Here is an 18,398-nt window from a genome sequence, read left to right as displayed (position 1 = left end):
TGTCTGCCCATTCCAGTAGCCTATTGAGGATTAACCTCCCAGAACCTTTATCACCACATCTATTAATGATATGGAGCAATAACATCGAGGATTGTCCTTGTCCCCCGTCTTAAAAACCGGCACAATCACGTTGTGGACCATGAGCTCGTCACCCCCTCCTGAGCAGCTGCATTCAAGACCTGTGTCAGGAGAAGCCCCCCAATACCTCCACTTCGGTCCTAAACAGGTCAGGGGGAATTTCATCCGGGGCCTTAATGTGGGATAACGCCATTATGCCTTAGGTAACTTCTTCCAAAGAAAAAAAACACTGGGGCGCTAGCTGGGATCACTGCTGCCTAGTCATTGCCTCCCCCTTCCACCCTCACATTCCCCAATCCTCTCCACCCACCCTCCAGTTATAGACGCCTTCAAAGTGGTTGATCCACTGTTGCTTGGAAATATGATGGCATAATGCCAGGCCAGAACCGTCAGCAAAGCAGGGCCTGTTTATCACTTTCAAGAGGGAGCTGTCCCTACTCTCCCAAGCCTGACAAAGCTTCTCCCAAGCCACCTCCCTCAGAGTAGATTAACGGTTGTCTAGGGCTTTCTGATATGCCTGCCTACACCCTACAACCAGTCCCCTATCCCTAGGCAACTGCTTAAGAACAGCTTTCAGCTGCCTAAGGGACCTCACACTGTCAAACATTCTTCGTCTTGGGGACCCGTATTGGTAGTAGTTGTTGTCAGTAGGTTAAGAGCACCTTGGGCGATACCATCAAAAAGCTTGTAGGATCACCCTTCCTGCAGCATTTATGTCCAGACAAATAGCAAACTCCTGCACACACTTGGCAAAAAGGGAGGCATGGAAAGCCCATAAGCCCCCTCCGCTCCCATCTTGCAGGCGAGGGGTTGGAGGAGCATCCAGGGCCAGACTCAGGGGGTTATAGTCACTAATGAGGCTATAGATGATATTAAAATTAAAAATAAGCAGGAACAAAGGAGCAGAAATAAAAATATAATCAATAATTGACATACAGCCCCTCCCCTTAAATGTAGGAAAATGGTAGGGTTGGGAGAGTAAACCAATTTGTCCATGGCTAATACCAGGTTGAGTAAGTCCAAGATTGCACCAAACCCAAGGCCCTCCTTAGAATTGATGAAGTTGAGCCCCTTGGAGAGCAAACACTTGGTTTTAAAATATCAAGCTCAAGAGGAGAGTCACATAAGTGACTATTAAAATCCCTGCAAGCACAATTAATTTTCTCCCTGTACCCCTCTCTCGCAATGCATTCAGGGCCAAACTGAGATGAAAAAAAACAAGTGTCCATATTATGCCCCACCCTGGCATTATAAAATGTAACTAAGGCTATCAGAGGGGAATCTGACATTGATATCAGCAACCCCTGCAACATCTGTGCCCCCCAATACAGATCACAAGTGTACCCACTCAACTCCGCTGCAATAAACAAGAATGTACTCAACCTGTTACAAGCCATACATTTATCAGATGAGGATAATCTGCTCATTACCCTTGATGTGAAAAGTGATTTACATGAGCGTTCCACGGAATGCTACTTAATCCATTATTGAAAAAATATTGCATGTCTCCATCTGGATATCAGCAACGCCTATTAGTATCATTAAGGTGTGTGCTACTTTGACATTGAAAGAGAATTTATTCCAATTTGAGAATAGTGTATTTCAACAGACCAATTAGACTTTCATGGGAACCACTTTTGCACCAATTTTGGCATGCTTTTACTTGCATCACTTTAGGGACACTTACATTTTTGGCACAAATGACCCACACACATAAGAGATCACTTTTAGACAATGTTCTCATAATTTGGAAAGACATAAGATCAAAGGCAGAAGCTTTTTTCAGTTGGGACAGTACACTTGACCCTTTCTTAGATTCACCCAGACTTGCTCATGGCAGCCTGCGTGAAAAGGTGCATGCACCCTTTCACTGTCACTTACACTGCACCAGGTCACTTATAAGTCACCTGTATAGCTGGCCCTTCAGCCCTGAGGGCAGGGTGCAGACAACCTGTGTGTGCGAGGGCACCCCTGCACTAGCAGAAGTGCCCCCACAACCTCCAGGACCATTTTCCCGGACTTCGTGAGTGTGGGGACACCATTTTACGCGTGTATTGGACATAGGTCACTACCTATGTCCAGCTACATAATGGTAACTCCGAACATAGGCATGTTTGGTATCAAACATGTTGGAATCATACCCCAAGGCTTTTGCAAGCATTAGTTGTATGATTCCATGCACTCTGGGCGCTCCTTAGAGGACCCCAGGTATTGCCATTCCAGCCTTCTGAGGTTTTCCAGGCAGCCCCAGCTGCTGCCACCTCTCAGACAGGTTTCTGCCCTCCTGTTGCTTGAGCAGCTCAAGCCCAGGAAGGCAGAACAAAGGACTTTCTTTGGGAGAGGGGTTTGCACCCTCTCCCTTTGGAAATAGGTGTTGCAGGCTTGGGAGGGGTAGCCTCCACAAGCGTCTGGAAATGCTTTGAAGGGCACAGATGGTGCCCTGCTTGCATAATCCAGTCTACACCGGTTCAGGGACCCCCAGTCACTGCCCTGGTGTGAAACTGGACAAAGGAAAGGGGAGTGTCCACTCCCCTGTCCATCACTACCCCGGGGGTGGTGCATAGAGCTCCTCCATAGGGTCCCTGGGTTTTGCCATCTTGGATTCCAAGTTGGCAGGGCACTCTGGGAGCATCTGAGTGGCCAGTACCAGCAGGTGACGTCAGAGCCCTCCCCAGATAGGTGCTTACCTGTTAAGCTGACCAATCCTCCTTTCAGAGCTACTTAGGGTCTCTCTCTTGGGTGGTTCTTCAGATTGGGATTGCAAGACTCCAGGAAGAATCCTCTGCATCCTTTCCTTCACCTTCTTACGGAAGAAACTGCATCTGGACCCTCCAGGAACTCTACAACTGCTGTATCTTCAGCTCCTGCCAGTAACTGCAACTGTTTCTCGGTCGTGCATCCTCAGAGGACAACCTGTCTTCAGCCTGCACCAGAAGAACGAAGGAATCTACCTTGTAGTGAAGGAGTCACTCCCCTGCTTCTGCGCACCTCTCTGCAACTATGACCGGTTGTGTGGGACCCATCTCCTGACGAGCTGCGTGGATCCTGCATCACAGGTGGTGGACTGAAGTGGTCCTGACGTCCAACTCTCTAACTTTGGGGGGTGTAAGAGCTTGCCTCCCCAGGCAAGACAGTACCCCCATGCACAACGTGTTTTTTTTCAGTTGCCGAGGCTTGTTGGCATCCTTCCGCAAAGTTCTTTGTGCACCGTGCAGCTCTGGCCCCCAGCACTCCTTCCTGCGACACACAGCTTCCTGCGTGGTTCTCCGGCGGCGTGGGACCCTTTGTTGTAGTGCTGCGTGGGCCTCCTTTTGCACCTTCTTAGTCCCTGTGGGACTCTTGTGCATGCTGTCTGGTCTTCTGAGGGCTCTCTGAATTGCTGAGAGCCCTCTCTGACTCTTCCTGCTGGGTAGAGTCCACCAGGTCCCTCCTGGTCCCAGGCAGCGACATTTTCCACTAACTGCGAGCTTTGCGTGTGCCAAGGCTTGTTGGCGGAATCCTGCGACACAAACCAGACTGCAATCGTCTATCCAGTGTGGGACATCTTTTGCACCAACCTGGAACCCGCATCTGTCTTCTTGGGTGCAGTACTGACTGCTCTTCACCGGTGGTTCTTCTTTTGCACTTCATCCGGGTTAGCAGGGGCTCCTATTCTTCCTGGACTCTTCAGTGCTTCTTGGACTTGGTCCCCTTCTTCCACAGGTCTACAGGTCCAGGAATCCATCGTTGGTGTCTTGCAGTCTCTTCTGGTTCTTGCAATATCTTCTTTCTCGTGTTCTTGTGTGTTCTAGGAAAGTTTTCTAATACTCCCAGCACCCCTCTACACACTACACTTGCCTAGGTGGGAAACTGACTTTCGCATTCCACTTTCTTAGTAAATGGTTTGTGTGTCCCCTAGGCCCATATCTAACTATTGTGATTTTCACTATTTGCACTGTTTTCTAACTGTTTTTAAGCTATTTCTGCATACTAGTGAATATATTTTGTGTATTACTTACCTCCTAAGGGAGTATAGTCTCTATGGTATTTTTGGCATTTGTGTCACCAAAATAAAGTACCTTTATTTTTGTAACACAGAGTATTTTCTTTCATGTGTGTGAGTACTGTGTGACTACAGTGGTATTGCATGAGCTTTGCACGTCTCCTTGTTAGGCCTTGGCTGCTCATCCACAGTACCCCTAGAGAGCTTGGCTTCTAGACACTGCCTACATTTCACTAAAAGGGGATAACTGGACCTGGTATAAGGTGTAAGTACCTTAGGTACCCACGACAAACCAGGCCAGTCTCCTACAGGAACCCTGACTATGACTACCTACCACAAACCCACTGATTGCAATAGCCTTTTGAGATTCAACAGCCATTACCCAAGAGTTCATAGACAGAATTTACCATGCAGTCAATTTATACATCTCCAATGCAACTGTAGCTGGTTGGAAGATTTTGTCATGCGGCAGACTTACTTATTTAATGTCAGACGACAGGATATCCAAAGATGATTATTCGTAATACACAAAAATGAACCGGGAACAACAATTGGGAAATCTTATTAGAAACGCCTCCAGAACCACCTAAAATTACCAGATCACTTGTATGACCACCTTCACCCAGAGATCGAATGGTATAATAAACATAACCAACAGGAATTGGAAGATTTTGAACACTAGAAAACTAAACCTTTCCAAACCTCTTTTTGCTTTCAAAAGATCCAGCAATTTGAAAGAGCAGCTGATTCACACCAGACTCCACAGATTTAAAAAACAAAACAAAAAAAAACAGAGATATTAACATGAAGCCTCCCAAGAATTAAGGAACATCATCTCTGCTGTCAATAACAGAGACGACTAAATAAACTGATCTGCGGCTCCTGTGGGAATGAGAATTATGAAAACATACCAATTGTAACACAAACAACTGATCTACTTGTTTGAATGTCCTTGTAACCTGAATTATGTTGAAATGGCTTGAAGACCAATTAAAATCAGGATCAATGAGCATAAGAAAACAATCACATACCAACGCACAACTACCAGGTTTACTATTCACTACATTGGAGCTAAACATACACCTAACGATATGAAGTGTGGATCATTCTTGAAACACTCAAAGATAGACCCAGTATACTAAGGAGACTGCTTTCAAAACAACAACACTGTGCTTCAAACTCTGCACAGACAAGACTGGTCTCAATGACAAGATACCTTGGACATTGCTGTCCATGACCTAGTTTTCATGACTTCTCATATTTTCGTTTGAAAGCACTTGCAAACCACTGATTGAGTGTTAAGCAGCCAATGAGGTCCTTGAGTTCTTCCTGACTCAGTTTTTTGTCCCATGACCCTGTTCAGGGTGTGTTACAATGGACTCAGTGACAGCTGGTTTAGCTTAAATCCCTCTCAGTTTATCAAAAATGAATAAAGGATTGTTCTTCCGACGGTGTACAGTGCACCTTGAATACCTATTAAATTTCTCTTACTAATCCCCCCCTTATTCGCTACACATATTTCTGCAAATCTTGCTCACTTATTAGCTTTTGGTTCGCTCCATTTTTAATAATTGTTAACTTTGGTTTCCCTAAAAACATCTCTGTAGTCCCCATAATATTTCCAGTATGGCGCCCAATGGTGCATAATCACTCAGTGTAGTTGCCCACCTCTCATTGCATTGAGAACAGCCTTGCAACACTTTTAGGATGGCACTAAGGGTGTGCAATTTACTAAGTGCATCAGGTTGATGTACTTCAAATGGCCTTTTCAGGCTTATTGCCACTTGTGCAGCCCTAGGCTGGTCTCACGGTACTCCTAAAATGGTGCCTGGCTTTGCTTAATAGGCTTTGCACACATGAATAATGCAATAATCACACGACGACTCATTGCCAATAGCGCAGCCCCATGATGACCACATGATTACTTCGAAGATGGCAGCAGATGCGCTCATTAGGTGTCTGCACACACACACACAATGCTTTGCCTCCAAAATGACTCCTCCCACGGATGACAAGCTGGTTCCAGCCCACATAGAGCTGGTTCAGAATCACAGATGCGACTCCTCTTCTTCACTTATAGAGTTTGTGCGAGCAGGGTACGTTATCCATGACGACTGTCTGTGCCACAAGTAAGTATTACCTGAATTTTGGTTACCTACCGTAATCCTTGACCCTAAACATGGAGCCCTGACTAATTGACAATGGTTCTTTTTTGTTTGCAAGCTTGAGAAGTGGCTCCATAAAACTCTAAGGAGCCTCTCTCGTTCAGGAAAGGGTGAGATTGTTCGTGACAGCTTCATTGTGTTTTTAATCACTTATGGGCTTGCAGTGTTCCTGTGATTGTGTTATTAGCATGCTTGAAAACAAGATCATAGGCCATATTTTCTTGAACAGGCTACAAAATTGTGTGTGATTTTACATCATATTTATTTTTTGTCAAATGTTGTCTCCAGAGGTCCGACAGATTTGTCTCCCTTTGTGGGAATAATCACTATCACCACATAATGTGTGACTATGGGAACAAAAATTACACATACCCGCCTAGCATGTCTAAATCAAAAGTAGGTTAGGGCATTTAATCCCATTCTGATGAATAGCCATTGACTCTTTTTGAGCACACAAGGCAAGAAACATGCTGACTTTATGGGAATTCTTGGTCCATTGTTCTCCCTATGGATTCTGTCTGTTTTTAACCTTGCTGTGAGTTTCTTGCAATAATAAACTTTATGGGCATTTAACAACCATAGCCAATTTTAGTTTTCTTTTTCCCCAATGTGCCTCGTCCTCCCATAAGCCAGGCATGGAACAGTACTCCACTGCCTTGTCACTAGCAGCGCAAGTCAAATGATCTCTGGGAAGAGTCCCTGTCTTTGGGGCTCACTGGGCATTGCAGCACCCACCAGTGAGGAGCACGGGCCAGTGATGAGGCATGCCACCTAGGCAGGTGAGGGCTTGTGCTTCCTAAAAGGGATGCTGCTCCTGACTGACTTGTGCTCAATACGAAACCAGTGAAGTGTTTAATACTTAGCGGAGTAGCACACCTTTATTGTTGCTTGTTCATTAAGCAGGGAGGAAGTGTTCTGGACCTCACAATCTCCTCTCAAACACCCCTATAGGTTTTAGAAAAAGATACTGTACAACAACTGAGAATTCAGTCCTTTCAGAAAAAGAGAGTAATATAAGTGATACAATGGGTAGAAAGAGCTGTGGGTACCCGCAATGTATACTCATTTCATTTAGAAGCATGACTTTTGAGGTCATAGAATACATCCATTTAAATTTACCAGATTAGAGTATATGAGCATTTTTAAAGTAGCCAAAGGACCATCCGCCAGAGCTTCATATGCTTTCAAATGAAAACGATTTGTTATATGGTACCTAGACAATGGGGTATGACTCCACTTTCTGTAAGTAAGGAGGAGAGGCTCCTTATTTACTTAATCTTTTCAAGTCAAAATTACAAAATTACAAAAATTACAAAAAAGTTGACAGGCTGCCATTACAGCACACAGAAAAAGTAAATCTTTATTAACCATTCTAGTAATCAAAGACTTCCTATAAGGACTTAAAAAAACTTATCTTCTGAACAGACCCCCTCTACTCCTGGAAATGTAATCTGTTTTTATGAAAACCTAAAATTTGGTGTAGTCTTTAGAACATCAAGTGCTTCAGTGTTATTGGGCAGGTGTGACAAAGCTCTATGGGAGCTACTCCTGACCTTCGAAAATGGTCTCCCAAAGGAAAAAAAACAAGATTTCTTAGTGATCATACAGGAAAGACAGATGGTAGCCAACCATTAAATCAGTGCTCCAGTAGACTCTGCAGACTTGATGGTAACTTCATACTGTCATAGCATAGCATTTCATGGAGCTTCTTTGCTCAGACTAACAATTTTAAAACCAGAGGCACAGTTAAAGATTATGAATTTACCATTCGCAGGAGCAGTTTCGTTTTGGTCTCATGTAGATAAGGAAATGGGACGTATGAAAAGAGAATCAGAAACATTAAAAACATTTGAGCTCAATATAGAATTAGTAATTTGCGTATCAATCTAGACAGATGGTTCATTTCCCTCAAAGGCCCTCTTTCTTACCCCGGTCATCAGTTACAACTACACAGTATCATCGAAGAAATTGTAGGGGAAGAGGACAGCAACAACAACAGCAGCAGCAGAGGTCATAATCAAAACCTCACTTTCAATGAGTGCAGTGAACAGCTCACTCCTTGTCTATTACCATCTCCAGTGGGAGGGAGCATCAGAAAGTGGAAAGCTATTACTACCCCGTTACCACCCAACGCTGTTCTGTGCAACTCCTTTGGCCTTCACAGAGGGGGTTGGCCACAAGGCCTAGCCTGTAGCCAACCCTATACCCACCCAATCCCGCTCTATGCACGGCCTTTGGACTTGCACAGTGGGGTTGGCCACAAGTCCTGGCCCAAGGCCAGGCCTGGCAGCCAACCCTCCTGCATGAACCCAAACCGCGTACCACATTCAGCCGTGCGCAGCATGAGCTTGGATGCAGTGGGTTTTTTTCAGTTTTTTTCTTGATCCACCTGTGGATTCACGGGTCCAGCCCTGGATCTGCGGATCGGGGGAAAAAAAACTATTTAGTCAATTTTTTGCCCGCAAGAGGTCCCTACCCCTCTTTGTGTCCTATGGGGGCAGGATACGTGTATCCTTACCCCCTATGTGTTTTTTCACTGATCATTTTCCACCCTCGAGCCAATGCTACAAAAGAAAATGGTGGCTGCAACTTTTCTGTCAGGTTGTGGCCAGACAATCAGGGCTTTGCTTTTCCCTAAATCCGCGGATCGGGATCCGCAAATCTGAATCTAAGGCCCTATACATCTATATTTTTTAAACTCTAAAATCTCAGAAACTACTGAACGGATTTACACCAAATCACCAAAAGCGTGCTTTCGGGACCAAGATCTAGATTCCTGCCAAATTTGGTGTAATTCTGTTCAGTTGTTCGGGCTGCAGTCTTGTTCAAAAGTTCCCTGTTTTTCTCAGCCCCCACTTGACAGATCACCCCGAAACATTATAGAAAGCAGCTGAAGTGGCCAAAATGCTCTGTTTATAGTAAAAATAAAAAAAATATAAAGTCCTAACTGTAACTTCCTAGCGGCAACGGTCACTAAGTTTTTATCTCTCTCTCTCTCTCTCTCTCTCTCTCTCCAGATATATATATATCTTTATATATATATATATATATATGTTATTTATTTATATATTTTGTTCTGTGGTCCCCACACACATACAGGAATATGTTATGTGTATGTCTTCATTGAGGATACCTACCATGGAGAACCCAATTACAAGTAAGTAGAATTTTCTTTTTTATTATTCATAATGTTTCCAAATTCTTTCACCATATTAAATAACAGTGTAGAAGAATATGCCATGCCTCTTTTAAACTAGAATTCATCCAATGCTTGAATAGCAACTTTTGTTGGTAGAGCACGCTAAAAGTATATAGAATCCAGAAAAAATTTGTTAACGGGCAACATAAGCAAAAGGAGGCCAGAAGGAGAAATGACAGGACTGCTAACACTGACAATGAACAAGGCCTGGTTACAGAGGAACTCAAAAAGCAGAATAATATTAACTACCCAAACTACCATATAACATGGATTAAAGGTTGATGGTGATCCACTGGAGCATAAATTGACCAGGACTGCCTGCCAAATCTACTGCTGTAGTAATTTAATTGAAAAATACTTCTATTTAAAATCAAATAAGATCTCTACTAAATTGTTAATAAGTGACCAAGTACAGTGTGCCGAAAGACATATATGACATGAACCAACAAGACATTACATCTGAGTATTCTCACTCAGAAGACCGTTTTTATTCCTTAGTAAGCCTTTGGGCCTAGAAGAACTGATCAGCGCAGTCATATTCAATATGGAATCATTGTGGTGCTTAGAAACTTATCGATAATTAAGCTACACTTTATGACCTTTCTGAATCATCATTTTCAGTAGCCTTACTGTTGGCGCTAAGGGTTCATAGGACGTGACTCGAAGTGGCCTGTAAAATTACTATTCCTGTGTAAATACCCGTTTGCAGAGGGATTGCAGTTATACGTGGTACAATGTTTATTGCGTCTGGAAATTACTGAGCGTGATAAAGTTTTAACCTCTCTGTGAAATTTTATCAGGTAAAATCTGCCACACCGTAACAGGGGAAGATGCCCAGTTATTACTGTCAAATGCACATTTTGGTGCATTAAGCACGAAAATCCACATTATTCTGTAAAAATTAAGAATAGTTGTACTTTATCACACCTGATTAATTCTGAATCCCAGCGAGCCGGATTGGGTACATTAAATTCCTACTAGCCCTCTGCACTTGAAATGCGTGTGGTACATAGTAAATTGATTCCTTTTGAAAATTCATGAAATATGTATAGTTCTGTGTGTAACTTAATGACAATTAATAGGGATAAGAAAATAATATTATAGATATCTGTTTTGATTCTCTGTTTATGCAGAATAATGAAGGCTCTTGATGAAGCTGGTGTCCCTGTTCCAAAGGTTCTCATTTTGTGTGAAGATTCCAGGTAACTACACAGTAGATGTTCAAAGCAACATGAAAACGAAACAAGGGTGAAATAGGATAAACGTCAGGGGCTGTATTATATAAATTGTCCATGTCTTATTAATGTTTCTTGCAGTGCTTGAAATGGAAAAATGAAAGTGCAGGTACTCTGTGCCAGAGTACCTGCTTGTTTCTGAGAAGTGCCGGTACTCTCCAATTAAAAGTATTACGTTTTCCTTAAGAAGTGCATGTACCCTCCCCCTCAAAATAAAAAAGGGCCGGTACTCAGTACTGGACAGTACCGGCCCATTTAAAGCACTGGTTTCTTGGAATTGTTGGAAGATTCAATTTACAAATTGTGTGAAATCAATAGATACTAATGACAGAACTATATATATATAATAATGAAGGAAGCCTATTCAGCTCGAAGAAAACCGAATACCCTGTCTTTTTCCAACCTCTTAGTGTAATTGGAACCCCATTTTTCCTGATGGAGTACTGCCCTGGTCAGCTCTACACTAACCCTGCCCTACCAGGGATGGAGCCATCTCAGCGAAGAGCCATCTATGAAGCTATGAACCGTGTCCTCTGTAAGCTTCATAGCGTGGACATCACTGCTGCAGGACTCAATGATTATGGCAAGCATGGTAAGTTTTGTAAGGTGCACTGATACTCAGTTTGTTACCTTTCATAAAGTAGAAGGATAAGCAGCATATGGCCAGAAAACATTGCTTTGCAGGCAGGTAAAGCAAAGAACAGACTGCACTATGATTTTGCTTTGTTATGCATATAAGGGGGCCCGAGAGCTTTACTATGACTGTTTCAAAAGCTACCCACGGCTTTATGTCACTCTGTTGTTGTGCTCTGCCACATTCCTGTATAGAGGAGCACATTGTATGCAGTTATGTAGAATCTATCACGGCTTCATCTCTTGGCAGTAGCCCCTATGTTGCTGATTACCGTATTTCCTGAATCCTTCCATGTAAACGCTATAGCTTAAATGTAACCAGTATGCACCTTATTAAGTTATGCAGCGCAGAATGCATGTTGCACCTTTTCATAGGACATGAGTTTAATATCTCCCACTACACATTTATCTATCAAACCCTAAAAAGTCAGATTCACAACTTAGAGTGCTTGGATGTAGGGGTAGAGATAAAAGAGGAAAAAATAACCTAACTAGTGCTTGCATTGTCATACAGGTAGAGGTATAAACCAAGGTCTTCAGAGTAATTTCCATAAAGCAAAGTTAGTCATAGCTACTATGATGCTAAAGCCTTTAAGGTTGAATTAATTAATTTACAAGGCTCAGGTATCTAACTGAATTTTGAATGTGTAAAGGTATCCACCAGCTTATATAATTTGTATTTTTTTTATTGAGTTTAGTTAGTAATTATGCAAAAATATATCATATTTACGTAAAAAATCGTATACACTAAATAGTGGCACTATAGTGAGTCTTGGTTATATATAAATATAAGATTCCGATTCAGGTGAAGATATTCAAGTGGACAGCTAAAGTGCTAATGATTCAGATAAAATGGCTAATTTCTGAAATATCTCACCCTCATCATTCTTTTCTTTGTTTCATGTGCTATGCTTCCTTGGTCGTTAAATCAAAGTAACTCCATATTTTGACATACTTTTTCTTTGCACCATTTCTGAAGGCATCACAATACTGAAATTTATGTATGTGAATTTTTTTCTTTTTCCTGTGCTTGAATTTGGGGGTGTGGGTGATTTAATACCTCTTTCCACCTTTGAGTTATTAATGAGCAGCCTATCAGCAATGGAATAAAAATAATTGTCTGTTACTTTTTCCTAAACAGCTCACATGCACTATACTCTCAAACATCGTAGCCTCTGGGTTATGTTTAATAGATACTGACATCTTCAGACGTAAATCTAAAGATAGCTTCCCAGTATTTTGCTAGGCTTGGACTGACCCACATTTTGTGTAATCAATTTCCTGTGTTATCATTGCAGCACCCAAGGCATCTATTAGAGATTCTGCTCTTAGATGTATGCACCATGCTTGTGTGTAATGCAGCATACATTTTATTTTTTTATTTTTTTAAATTTCAAAAGTGTTTACTGACAAAGACACTCATAATACAGCATCACAGTACATTATATAAATATCCGACATTACAGCTCATGTACACTAAAATTTATATTGGTGATACAGATGGCATTTGTTATAGAGAAATTAATATAAAAGATAATAATATAATCACAGTAAGAGTGTCCAGCACATTAAATGCAATTTACCAGTATATGCTTAGAACATTAACAACACACTAAACCAATTATCAGCATCGGAAATTGTATGTACTCCTATGTACTAATTAAAAATAGAAAATGATTTACTTAATAGATAAAAATAGGAAAGGAAGAATAGAAAAGGAAGGAAGAAATGAGGGGTTTTTGGTTAATCTTTAAAGTGTATGAATGCAATAGAAGAATAATGTGCGAGTCAGGGCATACAGGGATAGACCTCACATATTACTCTAGGGATAATTAGTATGGGAAAGAAAGTATTTTATGGAGTGTTATTTTTCTGAAGGTAACTATTCACCGCATCCCATAATGTTCTAGACAATAATACAGAGTGATTTCCTGAAGCAGTTGTTGTCTACACTTCTGATGATGCAGAATCAAGTCCACCGGGTATGGAAGGAAATATTGGAAGAACTCTTCCATTCAGAAACATGGGACATCCCTCAGTCTCTTTTGGACCTGATTGTAGCCCCCCACACTGAAACCTGGGTACAGGTGAAACGGGGCACAGGTATACACCTCTTGAGGCAGATACCTGCCACCAAAGGGTTGAAACAGGATTGTGTCTTGGCCCCCAACACTGTTCAGCCTGTACTTAGCTGATCTGGCAGAGGTCCTTGACGCCATCAACCTGCATGCTTCGAGGATTGGGGACAAGATGCTTCCGTGCTTCATGTACCCTGATAATCTTGTACTGATAAGTCACACCAAGGTAGGGCTCCAGTGACTAATAAATGCAACCCAGCTATATTCGGTAGCCAGAAAAAACCTGCACAATGTCAATTAGCAACAAGCAGAAGCTTTCCCAGGTGTGGTATTGGGGCAAGACACAGCACCAGCAAGCACATGAATATAAGTACCTTGGAGTCATCATTGACCTTGCCTTAGCCGTATCTCTAAAAAGATTAAAAACGGACCAGAACGGACCATGATTTACCCCCACCTACAAGTAATGAAAGCCAAGCTCCTGCCCACAATAACCTATGGGAGTGAGATTCAAAGACAAAGAGATGCGCAAACCTTGGATGGCACAATCTGAAAAGTCTACAGGATCATATTCAGCCTTCCAAAACAATACCTCTCCTGCTCAAATTAGATTGGAGTTTGGTCTGTTGAAACAATCTCTGGCAAGACGAGGTGCATACATAAACTTTTGGAGTAAAGTCAGGGGAGCCGCTCCAGACTCTCTCAACTACCACTTAGCAGGAGCTCCAGCTGAAGAATGCCTCACCAGAAAAGGGAAAGGACATTGGCTCCTCTTGCTACCGACTGTCTTTTGCTATTTTGAATGAGTATATTAAGTGACAGACAGTTTTTAGAATCCCTGTCAGTGACAATGGAAAATGAGATCTCATATTAGTTTACAATCTGATCAGGTCTTTATAAATGTTTAATGCATATCACCAGACGTTGGATTTAGTTGCGAATACAGTTTTAAGTAACTATGCAAATAATCAATCAATCAGTAATATCTAAAGCACGGCTAATCACCTTTAAGGTCTCAAGGCACTGTTTGCGGGTGTGCTGCTCAATCAAAAAGCCAGGTCTTGAGGTCCTTCCTGACCTGCTTCATTGATGCGGTCTGCCTGAGTTTGAGAGGTAGCGTGTTCCATGTCCGGGCTGTGAGGTAGGAGAAGGATCTTCATCCTGCTGTTCTTTTTCAGATCTTGGGAAAGGTTGCAAGAGCGAGCTGGGAAGAGCGAAGCTGTCTGTTGGGTACATAGAAGGCGAAGCGGTGGTAGACGTATGCTGGTCCTATGTTGTGCAATGCCTTGTAGGTGTTAATCAAGAGTTTGTATAAATAATCGGTTGATCTATTGATCTATTTATCTATCAATTTGTATATCTATTTATTGTCACAACAGAAGCTGAACTCTTAATCTTACCTATGTCAGCAAAATTAAGTAATAGTTTGGCTAGGGGTGTGATCAAAGTTTGTGCTTATGTTTTATAAAAATTACTATTGAACCCATCAGGAAAGGGAGCTTTTTCTAGTTTTAAAGCAAATATAACTTTAAAGATTTTGTCTTGCTTTATTGGTCTTTTAAGAGTGTTTGTTGATTTTTTTCTTCTCAATTGTTAAGTAGTTATGGTACTGACCAGCTTCATTCTTTTTGTTAATTTTTTCTGCTTTCTCACCTCAACTCATTTGTGAGCTTCAGTGCTTAATATTTTATTATATCCATATTTAAGGACTTTCAGCTTGGGAAGAGCCTTAGAGCCCTTAGTATGGTTTAACTTGAATTCCAGTGCTTTAATTCTACCCTCTAGTTTGTTTAAACATAGCTCGTCCTCTATTTTTGGCCATTATAAGGTTAATCATGAATCCTTTTATCATGGCTTTAAGAGTGTCCCCCTTTCATTGCTTTGTCCTGTATAATCAAATTCATCATTGTCCATTGTTCTGATGATGAAGGAGATACTCCTAGGTTCAAGTCTGATGAGATGCACGCATGGTCCAAAATCACAATTGGTTCTGTTTGTGGGAAAGCTGATTGTTGGAGAGAGGGTCCTCTACTAAAAGATAATCAATCTTTACGATGTGACTAAAACGTATATTCACTACCTGTAGGGTTATGAATCCTCCATATATCTAGCGTGTGTTTTTGCAGAGGTTCAGAAGATGGGCATGTGATCTTTTGGGCCTGAATTTTACCTTTGATGAAAGAGCAGGAGTGCCATTTGTTGAGAGTTGAAATCACCACCTAATATTATGCTGTTGCATTGTTGGAAATGTGTGATGGTTCTGTATAGAGAAGACCAGAAACCAGGTCGACCTTGTTTGGGGTGTTGATGAAAACATAAAATACAGTTTCTCCTTTTTTGGTAAACTAAGTACCCATCTGCCTGATTTGTCCTGTTAGTGTAAAGTGGCTGAGATGCATCACAGCTTCATTTCTCTTGTGATATGCAGGTGAGCTAAAACGGTCACTGATCTATTGGTGTCTAAGTTTTAAGGAGTCAGCTAAACCTGATTTTGTCTTCTTTAGCAATTGGATGTGACCCTTGACTTAATGGCAAATCATCTGTCGTTTTCCTTTTGACAGGATGACAAAGGCTTAGTGTTGAAGGAAAGTACTTTTAGTAGTTGTGAAACATTAGCACACATGTCCCCCATAATAGTAGGTTAATGTGGTAAACTATCCAAGGCAATGATACTCAAAGTACGGCCAGGGGCCCGCGTGCGGCCCTTCTGACCTTTACATGTGCCCCCTGCTTTACAGCAGCACTGGGCTGCTGTTTATTCTACTCAGCTCTAAACTTACAAATATATTAATTTCTTCAAATGTTAATTGAAGTTAAAGAAAGGAAGTAACTAGGGTATTTTGCATCACTTAACTTTAGGAACACCTTTATTTTAAAAGACATCTTGCAGCAAAGATGTATACAAATGATCAATTAAATTCAAAAACTATATTTCATTAACATGCAGAACCGTCTCACCTTAGTACATCAGATTATATCAGTAAATTGAGAAGTATTTTTTAAATTATAGTTTTCAAATATGAATTCAGAAAAATTCATGCCCCGCCCCCACCCAGACAACAATGCCAATAATGAACTAAGAGGCAAGTCAGTTGTTTATGTGCACATTTTGGTTTGCTTGGGTTGCTATTATACAGAAACAACATTATTAAATCAGACACAGGAGAAGGTTTTGTTTAGCGTGCATTCTGAAGTCATGTATTTGGAAGTCCTCTTATGTGATAATGAAGCAAAAGGATGGAAAATCAAATAAAACAATTGCCTAGGAACACGCAATTTCATCAAGTGGGGAAGCCAGGATAGATCCAGGGTTTCTAGTTTCAAATTGTGCAGTTCATTCACCCAGTAGCTGTACATGCTTTGCCTCCCCTACACACACCTTACAGTGCACTGCACCATCAACCACCATCCCGCTGGCATCAGTATGGCTCTTGGTCACATCACACACCAAGCTTTTAGGCCCCTGAGAAAATGACTGTGAGTACCCGTAATCTAAAGTGTTCTGTGAAAACCAAAAATAGGGTTGTGAAATAGATTGAGAGTGCCTAGATGGCACAAATAGAACAGCATGCATTTTGAATCAAATTACATACTCTTCACAACAGAGAGAAAAAAGTTAATTCAGAGATTTGCAACCTGGTGGAGGGAAAAATGACTAGTCTGATTTTTTGATAACCTATTCTTACCTAGTAAGTCTTTAACAGATTTTAAAAATATGTGCTATTAACGAGCTCCAGTAAAACAATCCTGTCTGAAAAGTTTTTTTGAGCAAGATTGGCAGCTTCTGTCACTACTTTCACAGCGAAAGTGTGCAGAAAACCAACAATCTGGCAATATAATATTTTTATTTTGAGCACTGTTTCATTTTTAAAATAGCCCTAGTTTATAATTTAATTCGACAGTACAAAATATTTAATAGATCCCTTATCTACTTTTGCTGTCAGGTATCTATGATCTGTTAGGAGGGCTAATTCACAACATGCTCTTAAACGTATATACAAGTGTACCAAAGGAATGTTATGTGATTTTAGAAAGGCCTTTTTTCTGTCTAGAAAAACCTTATATATGGCAGTTTTTAGATTGTGGGAGATCTTGACAAAGCAAGGAAGTTGATTATTTGTCACTAAATATTTTTCACATTAAAATCAATGAATTACCCAGGTGCTGTGTATCAGTTCCTAATATAAAATCTAACACTATTTTGCTGTAGCAGCTTCATAATGGCATCTAATATTAAGGAATGCAATTCTGCCTTCTTTTTATTCATATATAAATGTTGAAGGCTAACTCCTGGCTTTTAGCAGGCAAAGCTTTTGATTCAGCTTTCCAGTTTGAGAAAATATTTAGCTTGTAATAGGATGGTAAAGTTGAGAACAGGAAAAGTGGGGAAATGGACATTGTAACGAGCAATTTTCCTCATGACAGAGAGTGAGAAAGCTTTCCATGTATCCATTATCATATTCACTTTTATAAGTGATGGGAGAAACTTATGGTCCTATGACTTCAAAATATCTTTTAGAGCATCTGTTATAACTGACTTGAATAATTTTTGGCTGAGCAGTAACTGTAGTATTCAATAATGCTTAGGTATTGTGCTACTTCAATCACAGCCCAGATTAGTGGAAGAAGCAATTCTAGAGCCAGTTTTATATAATGTCAGTCTACTCATAGTCATACTGCAGTATCATCACCATATAGTCGAAGCTTTGCCATTAATTAATGTCATTATTGCCCGAGGCATTTGTATTGCTATTGGCTCCAGAAACATAATAAAAACTATTGGGGAGAGTGTTTACCCCTGCTGTGTACCTCTTATAATCCTATATACTCTAAGTCTATTCTAATTGAATCAGACAGGCCCTTTGAGAGTGACCTTATTAACCATGGGAGGTTGGGTGCAAGAACGGAATCTAAAGAGAGAATCCCAACCTACAAGGTCAAAAGCCTGCAAAGTATCCAATAATAAGATCACTGCAGACAATTATTGTAAATTGAATAGATCCATGATGTTGATTAAATAATGTGTTT

General features: G+C 41.1%; 1 protein-coding gene across 3 annotated transcripts in view; it reads left to right on the top strand.

The window, feature by feature from the left end:
• The window catches only part of ACAD10 (acyl-CoA dehydrogenase family member 10), a 363,878-nt gene that overhangs the window by 186,086 nt on the left and 159,394 nt on the right, over positions 1-18,398 (top strand). For all 3 annotated transcript variants that reach the window (XM_069214832.1, XM_069214834.1, XM_069214833.1), the window contains 2 exons: positions 10,558-10,626; positions 11,070-11,251. In XM_069214832.1, coding sequence (XP_069070933.1) covers positions 10,558-10,626; positions 11,070-11,251 — 251 coding nt within the window. The remainder of the gene's footprint in view (positions 1-10,557; positions 10,627-11,069; positions 11,252-18,398) is intronic.

Source organism: Pleurodeles waltl, chromosome 11, assembly GCF_031143425.1.
Source record: "Pleurodeles waltl isolate 20211129_DDA chromosome 11, aPleWal1.hap1.20221129, whole genome shotgun sequence".
Taxonomy (NCBI): domain Eukaryota; kingdom Metazoa; phylum Chordata; class Amphibia; order Caudata; family Salamandridae; genus Pleurodeles; species Pleurodeles waltl.
This window is presented reverse-complemented; position numbering and strand designations above follow the sequence as displayed.